Here is a 9,029-nt window from a genome sequence, read left to right as displayed (position 1 = left end):
ATGTTGCTATATTTTAGATTATAATAATTAATAATATACTTAACACAATTTATTTGCCGTTGAATAGAAATACGGGTTAGATACTTTGTAAAAACATTTTCGTGAAAAGAGAGCATACAGTATTGTCTGTAGATAATGGTCAAGTAATTCCACCTACCTTTTTTCGATAAGCTTTTAGTTGACGCAGCTGAAGTGCTAGATAACACTATTTTAACCTACAAATTGAGTTACCAATTCAATGAAGAAATTATTATTTATTAAACGTGTGTCATTTGATTTGAAAATATTTAAGTACATGTGGCTTGAATAAAGTATGTAAAATAATGGTTTTATATGAATATATATATTAGAATTCATTCTCAAACAGCTATAATACATATTTCACAAAATATTCATTGGATTGATAAACCATGACACAATTAAAATATCGTAGATCTGCTAACAATACAGATAAAATATAGAGAAAATGTTTCATCTTGCAGGACTTACTTAGTCTAACACGATCTTAAATACCGACCTCGAATTATATTAGTAGCTATGGAGCGACCTCTTCGTTTAAGAATTGTGATTCTAAGAACTATATTCGATTAAATCTCAGTCGATAAGAAATCGTGTCAAGAAATCGGTAAAATTAATAATTGCAGAAAACTCATTCGTGTATATTGTGATTCTATAAAAATTATCTGTCACAGAAAATATTCTAACAATAAATTATATTCATTTTAACAGATGAAACGTCAAACATTTTAGCAACATGAAGTTAAGACTATGTTTAAATTTGTGGCTACTCTATAGTTTTATTAAAATTTTCCATTGTCTCATTTGTTTGATTTTTATTGTCCTTGAAATTTATTTATGTGTAAAAGTTTCTTATTTCCCCTAGATGTCTTTTGGTTGTTTCTTGGTGGAGTCAGTTGCCACTACGTGGCGTGAGCGTCACTTCATATCCGGCAACACTGTGTGTCCCGCGATTCTGTGTCGAGCTCGAGCATCGAAGAAGTACGAAGTGGTTCGGTTGCGCGGGTAGACGCTGGTTCGTAGAGTTCGGGGAGCGTAACATTGAGAAAAATGGCGATGGCAACAACTCAAGTTAAGGGAAGTGGGTGGCCAAGGAGAGCAAGTAACAGTTCATTTGAAGGAAAAGTGGTACAGAATCAATCTGTAACTATCAACAGGACAGTTAATTTGTAAGTGATAATCAATATGTGACTTAATTACATTATTTTTTAGAGTTAATGTTTTGACTGCCTTTCCTGTAGAACAACTATGGCCGGTTAAGAGACGCTAGCAATTAAAATTATGTTCCTAACACCTTTCAATGCATCTTACATGGTACAACCATGAGACGGCTGTTCACCTTTTTGTTAAGTAATTACGGAAATTTTAAGCAATACCCTAATTGTATTAGTATGGCGACAGTTCGATAATATAGTAATTATTCATCTGTATGCGCTATAGTACGACATAACCAACTATTTTAATGAACCTTGAAATTTTCAACGTGATTAAGGACTTTCCACGATTCTCTATAGTATATTTCAGTTATTGAATTGAAAATGCGATTGTTTGCTTAAAATTTCCAGGTATAGATTAAAATAATACCCTCTGTGCTCCATTTGCACAAGGTATATTACATTTGAGTTATACTAAGTCCTGATTAAGAAAGTGAAGAAAATTTGATTTTTATTACAACATTATATTTGTACGTATCATTACTGATAAATTTATAAAAGCTGTAGCCATTGTATACAAAGTACGTTGGCCTCTTTTATACATTGAATGTATATTTGCGTACAAAATACATTTTTGTTATTTCTCACAGTCACCTTGATAATGTGACTGTTAATTTGTAATGCGTATATACTTGAAAATAATTGTATTGTCAGTGTTCATTGCTTTTACTTGTACAATATGAATTACTTTGATGCCTTGTATAAAATGAAAAATGTACAAAATAATTACACAAGTCAAATTGTTATACTCTAAGAGTTATAAAAATTGTAATTTTTAAAACTAAAAATATCTGTATTTTTTTTTATTCGTAAATTGGCCTCTCATATTTTATGTAAAATAAAACTTACAGTATAAAATGATTTTGTACTTACATTGTTACGAATGTATTTATTTTGTGTCGAATAGTTAATAATTATATCTAATTGTTAATCTAAGAAACTATATAATGTTCATAGATGTTATGAACATTCTGAGTAATTCTTCATGAAACGATGAACTGATTGTTTTAAAGTTAATAGGAAGAATTCGTATAAAATATCATATATTACATTTTGGAATCTATATTTTTTATTGAAGCGACATCTGTAATGTTGCACATCTGCAACAGGACATTGAAGAATGTAATAAATGTACTATATATCTACGAATACATTACAAAGCATCATTTGACATTTATAAGTGAACAATATTCTTAATTTATATAATGTAATGAATCAATTACATAGATATAAGTATTTTAACAAATTATTTACATTTTGGCATGCAAATATTAATGATTACGTAGTCTTTACAAATATCAGAAAGAATTGGAAAATGAAACTTATGCTAAAAAGTTGTTAAAGTCTAGTTAGTATATGATACTGAAAATGTATTCTGTTTTATTATCACAATACACATGTGATAAAGAAATATAAAACTATAACAGAGTATAAATATAAGTATTATGTATTTTTAAACAAATGATATAATTACATTTGATAAAAGCAGTTCATGGCTACTATGGAATGTAATATTATAAGTGATACACTAATATGTATATATATGTGTGTGTATATATATATACATATATATAAATATGTTGTACATATATATACATATCAATTGTAGTTGGCACTTTGTACTTTATAATTAAGTAACCACAATGTATGTGGTTTCTATATAGAAACTTGCAATTATACGAAAGGAAGTATTATTTAACTTGTTATATGATACTTTGTTGAACTGGCTTTGAACATTGTATTTATGTACAAGCTTTGTAAATCTTACAGGTATAAATTTTATTGATTGCCACATACTAATAATTCCATTATACATGTTTATTTCTTTAATGTATATACATTTTTAAACATGAGAATTGTCAAACATAAAGTAATTATTTTTACATTATAAATCTGTATGTTATTCTTCTTGCTTGCATGAAAAATTATATTTTCTGTTTTGTATCACATGTGGAAGTTAATGTAAGGTTACTGGAGACAAAAGTTACATGCTCAAAATATCCAGTGCAGTTGTGAGTACCTGTATAATCATTATGGTTATATACTGTAATATTGTTTGTGGAAATAGTGTTGAAGAGACTGGATTTAGTTACTGAAGGATTATATTAAACATATGAGAACCTAACACAAAAATACAACTCATTTATCATAGATATCCTTTGACAAACTATACATTCGGAACAAAAGAGCCACTCTTCGAGAAAGATCCATCGGTACCAGCAAGGTTTCAGCGTATGAGAGATGAATTTGACAAAATTGGAATGCGACGCAGCGTAGAAGGGGTTTTATTGGTACACGAACATGGATTGCCACATGTTCTCCTTCTACAATTGGGAACAACATTCTTTAAATTGTAAATATAAATTCTGTTTTAATTATGAAAGGTTTATTGAGAGTTAACAAAATATGTAAACACTTTTTCTTTTTATTTCTTTTCATAGGCCTGGAGGAGAACTAAATGCAGGAGAAGACGAGGTAGAGGGCCTAAAACGGCTCCTTACAGAGGTAACAGTTAGCACGACGCCTTATGCTACCTTCCGAGGTAGCTAGGAGTGGCACTTTGATATGTTAGATTGTAACACTGTCTATGAACCTATTGTACCAATCCTAAAGATATTTGTAGAACTTATGTAACCGGGCCTGTAGCTCAAAATAGGGGTTTTTTCATTTATTATATTAGGACTTACACTTTTAGTGTGCTGCATGCCCGGACACTTCAATGTTCGTAGTAATAAAATTATAACTTGTTACATTATAAGTACCATGGTTAGCTAAGAACATTGTTCTTATTTCGCTCGTTATATGTATTAGTTCAAACATGAAAGAGGCAAACCACGAAGATTGTAACATTATAAGAAGATTGTATTGTACATGTCATTGTTAATTTTTTGTTGTGATTCGTGATAAAAAACGAAAGGAAAAATTGTATTAAATGTGTAGTTCTAAAAATTCTCAGTAGGAAGTAACTGTTTAAAATATGCAGGACTATGATTTTTCCTCATGTGGTCAATAGGCAATTTTCAGATTTTATCTTACGCATTTGTCAAGTTTCTATTTAAATTGACGCGTATGTGTACAACAGCTGTTTCATTTAATTAGGTATCTGTAAGTGAAGAAAGCTGAAAGTATTTTAGCAAATACTTCTGGCCTGTATTACTGATTGTATAGAAGTTACAGGAACATATTAGGGAATCATTGAAAAGGTCAATTGTTAACAAAACTAATTACAGCTATTTTAAATATGTAACAAAAGTTGTGTAACCATGTTCTTAGTGGACTGAACGAAGAAGAATGTATTTTATACCTACACATCAAACATACACGAAGTGTAGGATAATTAGAATAAGAAGCAGTACAATATTAAAATAACTTTTAGACATTTGGACGTCAAGATGGAGTCAAACAGGAATGGGTGATAGAAGATACCATTGGAAACTGGTGGAGACCCAATTTTGAACCACCACAATATCCTTATGTTCCACCACACATTACCAAACCGAAAGAACACAAAAGGTTGTTTCTTGTTCAACTGCAAGAGAAAGGTAAAATACTGTTTTCTTTTAAGAGTAATTTGTTTTATTTCGAAATTAATTAATCTAAGTTTATTGATTAATAATATAACAAATGTTTATACTTTCAGCTCTATTTGCAGTACCAAAAAATTATAAACTAGTTGCAGCACCTTTATTTGAGTTGTATGATAATTCGCAAGGATATGGACCCATTATTTCTTCTTTGCCACAATCACTTTGCAGGTATTTACAATGTGCCAAATGTAGGCAAATGTTGCTAATCTAGTGTGTTAATTATTTTCTGAATCTTATTTAATTTTATATTTCAGATTTAATTTCATCTACATGTGAAAAAAAAGTGAGAAAGTGGAGTAATTTTATTTAAGTTAACAAAAACTACTATAAATACATGTATGTATGTATGAGATGACGAGTGAAACGGCAAAAAGACTTTTGTTCTATGTATAATATGACGTGCACTAAAAATTAAATCATTTTTTAAGTAGTACTTATACAACTCATTCGCAATTTTAATCTCTAATCCTTGTATTTTCGTCATTTCTCCACTTTATGCTTAACGATAGCGACCATTATATCAACATATACTCTAAGATGTACATATATTGTTAAACTTTATCGTTCATATGTATAATTGTGAAGCGTTTTAGTTTTATGTTATAAATTCTGCCGTAAAAGGTATTAAATTTAATATACATATAATTTTATGACAAATATAATTTTGTAAAACTGCAATAAAATTCACAAACTTTAATCTTATGAAAAGTAAATTTGATATCAGAAAAAGTTGACATTAATTATTAAACATTTTCCTTCAATTTTATATAGTTTTATAATAGAAATAATTATATTACATCCTTTCGACGTTTATTGACAAATTAAGTAAATAGAAATTAAAGATGTTAATATCGAATGAATATTAAGAAATACATTTGTGTAGCTCTAATCTAACATTATTGAGTCTGTTAAGAATTGTTAATAAATAATATTGTAATATTTATAAAAATTATGAGGTATAAGTGATAAGATACTGCTAAAAATTTCCAGTATCTTGTCATTATGTATATTGTATATTATTCGTACCGCCATTTTGTGTTTGGTAAGGCGTTCCAACTTCGAACACGTGTATCTGACATTGAAAAACGTCAGTGAATTGAAATGTTATCAAAAACTTTTATTTAATATAACAGAAAAGTATTCATATTTACAGGAAAAATGACACAAGAAGAGACAATTATGACAAAGGTATACGCAAAAATAATAATTCTGTGTAATTTTAATTCGAGGTATAAAGTATCATATCTTAACCTGTTCTTATGAATTTTTTTATGTCAATTTTGTATATTACAGATGCAAAAAGTGGAGGATACTTTGAAAGATTCTTTATATAGTGTTCATGTACTTGAAAAAAAATTGAAAACGCAACTGTTAACAATGGAAACTCGCGAACGATTAGAAACAGAATTAGAAGAAGTTAAGGAGGCACTTAAAAGGAATGAAGAAAAATTACAAGGCTTAAGAAAACAGAACACAAGATCATTCATGGTAGCAGCGAGTATGGTTTTTGCATGTTTTCTGCTCTATGGATTGTATTTAATGCTTTATGGTAAAATATGATTTAACAGTTTGCATTGTAAGTATGTAATACTGATTCTATGCTCATTGACTGCCTTCAAGTCGAACTTGGCCTTTATCATATGATTTTTTTTTTAAATCATGCCTTTTTATATGTTACTATATGCTATATATTTATAAGTATTGGATCAAATCATATTACAAATGTATGAAATAACAGGTAGCTTTATTATAGTTTTAAGATCTATTATGGAATGAAACTAAAGTTAAATATGGCACATTTAGTAATTGTTTTTTACAAATGTTTATTAAAAAATTGTTTCATCATATGTTTAAGTTTAATGGAATAACATTGCACAAAATTAAATTTATAGTTAATTAAGTGACACGGTGCTACATACAAACGACAATAAAATTCTGTTTAATATTCAACTTACAATGAAAATAATATCTGATTTTTTTAGCCATTACATATGTATAATATTATTTATAATATAAATTGTAATTATCACTATTATTGTACAAACAATAAAAAAAGAAATGCTTTTTTTATATCAGCTTTATAACAAACATTCCTGTTCATTCAAAGAATGTTATCTGTTGGACCACTGGCAACATCATAGAAAATGTTAACGGTGCAATATACTATATTAATTTTATAAACAAAGTTAAAACATGTTAATTTAAGCAGTAACCAAATCATATTGTGGAATCCCAGCAAGGCGACTTTGCATGTATTTAGCATGTACTTCAGTTTCCAAGTAACTGCTTCGAACTGCAGAGTTTTCTTTCATGGCAGATCTCCATTCTAACTGAAATTATAAATAGTAAATTTATAATTATTATTTATACAATCTAGTCTTTAGGGAATGATAAATTTATATTAAATTATTCAAATAGTCTTAACTTACCAATCTTTTGAAACGATCACGAGGTATGACAAATTGATCTCCACGTAAAACTCTAATTATATCTGATCTTTCCCACCATGGCCATATCATGAAATCTAACATTCCAGGAGAATTACCATTAAAGAAAGGTGTTCCTCTTTTTGCAAGTTCTTTTTCAAAAAGTTCTAGACCTGCTAGTGCATCATCAAATACATCGCGATGTATAGATGTAGCAATGTACAACTAAAATAAAGGTACCTTTGTTGTAATTGTAAGTTTTATTATAAAAACTATATATTAAAAGCAGATCTACCTTATACATAATACTTATAACAAAATTGAATCTATCAATCAATAATTTATCCTTAGCTTTGGCTAAAGGATTACTTGGATAAAGTTTGTTTTGTGGATATGCATCATCTAGATATTCAGCAATGACAAGACTCTCATATAATGTTTCTCCTCCTTCCATCTCTATGCAAGGAACTTTACCCAAAGGACTTTTCTCCAATAACCATTCAGGTTTGTGGGTCAAATTTACGTACACAACATCGTACCTACAATTATAGAACATTGTACAATTAGAAATCAATATATTTATTTATAAGAACTTGAAACTCTAAAAAGACAAAGAAGTGGAATAGTTACTGAAATTATAAATAGAAATAAGAAATATAAACATTATAATGAATTGGAGGTATGTATTGAGCAATTATTCTGTTTAAGATCAGTACTACGAAAAATGGCCATAAAATAAAATAATAGAAAATAATGAAAAATTAATTAAAATACAATTTTGAAAAAACAATTTACTCACGGTATATGTTTTGCATCTAGTACTAAATGAATTCTTTGCGCGTACGGACAAAATCGCATACTGTATAAACGTATTTTTCCAGGTACCATAGGCGGGGCAACAGATCCTGAATAATGGTAGCATTAAAATGTATTTTGCAATGACATTAATTCCGTATTATACGATCTTACCAGCAGCCAGATGTTTGGAACTCATTCTAGTTGATATGCTGTTTGGAAACTTTTAAAAATTTCTATGTCCAATCATACAATTCCTCTTTTACTCAACAATGTTTCACATTTCCTTGCAGCCCAATCAATCTAAATATCGATGATAGTTCAAGGTTTCTAGGTGTAGGTTACTTCTAGTTAATTCAATCCGGTACAAGCCCCCTCCTGTGTTTACATGCACAGGTATTTTTATCTTTATAATTATAACAAAGTGTTCCTAAAGTCATCTTGATACGTTACTTGGAATAAATTATACTCATACGATAACTCCTTTTTCTCCGCTTCTTCAGACAGTGAAAAATTGTAATTGTCAAAAATTTGAAAGTGTATATTTGGTTCATGGCTAATAACTTTCATGGATAAAGATTCTAGTTGTATAGGGAAGAAAATTCTAGATTTTCGTATAACTAGGAATGTTTGGTGTTTATGAGTTGTCTTCCGAAGATGGAACATTAGCTCTACCATGGCATTTTTACACATTTGAAGCAGTTATGTGGAGTGCAATTTATAAATGTTAGAGATTTGTAAAAAAACATAATTCATTTTGCGCTGCTTAAATGGTTAAAGATAGTAAATAAAAATACGATTTTTACTCAAACTTGAAATTGTGTGTGAAAACATTAAAAATGTTATTTTCCAATTGATTTAAGAATTGGAAAACACTTTTACCGTTAATTATTATGTTACTCATACCTATATTAATATTGTTAATTATTTAAAAATTTTTGTTCAGCTACAGCTAGTAACATTACTGCATATACTAGAAGATGTGTCCA

At 28.8% G+C, this 9,029-nt stretch overlaps 3 protein-coding genes across 3 annotated transcripts; 2 read left to right on the top strand and 1 right to left on the bottom strand.

Annotated features, from left to right (window-relative positions):
* Positions 1-964: 964 nt before the first annotated feature.
* Positions 965-5,261, top strand: Cpsf5 (cleavage and polyadenylation specificity factor subunit 5). The gene is made up of 6 exons (XM_076313716.1): positions 965-1,187; positions 3,385-3,585; positions 3,674-3,737; positions 4,609-4,774; positions 4,873-4,987; positions 5,074-5,261. The coding sequence occupies exons 1-6, from the start codon at positions 1,069-1,071 to the stop codon at positions 5,093-5,095; spliced, it is 687 nt and encodes a 228-aa protein (XP_076169831.1). The 5' UTR covers positions 965-1,068; the 3' UTR covers positions 5,096-5,261.
* Positions 5,262-5,743: 482 nt separating this feature from the next.
* On the top strand, positions 5,744-6,746 carry LOC143148722 (uncharacterized). Its single transcript, XM_076315344.1, has 2 exons — positions 5,744-6,007; positions 6,113-6,746. The coding sequence occupies exons 1-2, from the start codon at positions 5,978-5,980 to the stop codon at positions 6,377-6,379; spliced, it is 297 nt and encodes a 98-aa protein (XP_076171459.1). The 5' UTR covers positions 5,744-5,977; the 3' UTR covers positions 6,380-6,746.
* Positions 6,732-8,388, bottom strand: LOC143148720 (pyrimidodiazepine synthase). The gene is made up of 5 exons (XM_076315338.1): positions 8,215-8,388; positions 8,045-8,150; positions 7,541-7,784; positions 7,249-7,470; positions 6,732-7,149 (listed from the first exon to the last, which is right to left on the bottom strand). Exons 1-5 carry the CDS (start codon positions 8,237-8,239, stop codon positions 7,021-7,023), a joined length of 726 nt encoding a protein of 241 aa, XP_076171453.1. The 5' UTR covers positions 8,240-8,388; the 3' UTR covers positions 6,732-7,020.
* Between the last annotated feature and the right edge of the window lie 641 nt (positions 8,389-9,029).

The sequence above is a fragment of the Ptiloglossa arizonensis genome, chromosome 6 (assembly GCF_051014685.1).
Source record: "Ptiloglossa arizonensis isolate GNS036 chromosome 6, iyPtiAriz1_principal, whole genome shotgun sequence".
In the NCBI taxonomy this organism is placed as follows: Eukaryota; Metazoa; Arthropoda; class Insecta; order Hymenoptera; family Colletidae; genus Ptiloglossa; species Ptiloglossa arizonensis.
The sequence above is the reverse complement of the archived record's forward strand: the minus strand, read 5'-3'. Positions and strand labels throughout refer to the sequence as shown.

What these genes read in the sequence shown, in the direction of transcription:
- LOC143148722 (XM_076315344.1), top strand. Translation starts at nt 5,978, where the DNA reads ATGACACAAGAAGAGACAATTATGACAAAG. An exon ending in AAGAGACAATTATGACAAAG is followed by an intron (nt 6,008 to 6,112) that starts GTATACGCAAAA and finishes TGTATATTACAG; the next exon opens with ATGCAAAAAGTGGAGGATAC.
- Cpsf5 (XM_076313716.1), top strand. Translation starts at nt 1,069, where the DNA reads ATGGCGATGGCAACAACTCAAGTTAAGGGAAGTGGGTGGCCAAGGAGA. An exon ending in TGTTCAACTGCAAGAGAAAG is followed by an intron (nt 4,775 to 4,872) that starts GTAAAATACTGT and finishes TTATACTTTCAG; the next exon opens with CTCTATTTGCAGTACCAAAA. An exon ending in TTGCCACAATCACTTTGCAG is followed by an intron (nt 4,988 to 5,073) that starts GTATTTACAATG and finishes TTTATATTTCAG; the next exon opens with ATTTAATTTCATCTACATGT.
- LOC143148720 (XM_076315338.1), bottom strand. Translation starts at nt 8,239, where the DNA reads ATGAGTTCCAAACATCTGGCTGCTG. An exon ending in TTATAAGTATTATGTATAAG is followed by an intron (nt 7,471 to 7,540) that starts GTAGATCTGCTT and finishes CCTTTATTTTAG; the next exon opens with TTGTACATTGCTACATCTAT. An exon ending in GTGATCGTTTCAAAAGATTG is followed by an intron (nt 7,150 to 7,248) that starts GTAAGTTAAGAC and finishes TTATAATTTCAG; the next exon opens with TTAGAATGGAGATCTGCCAT.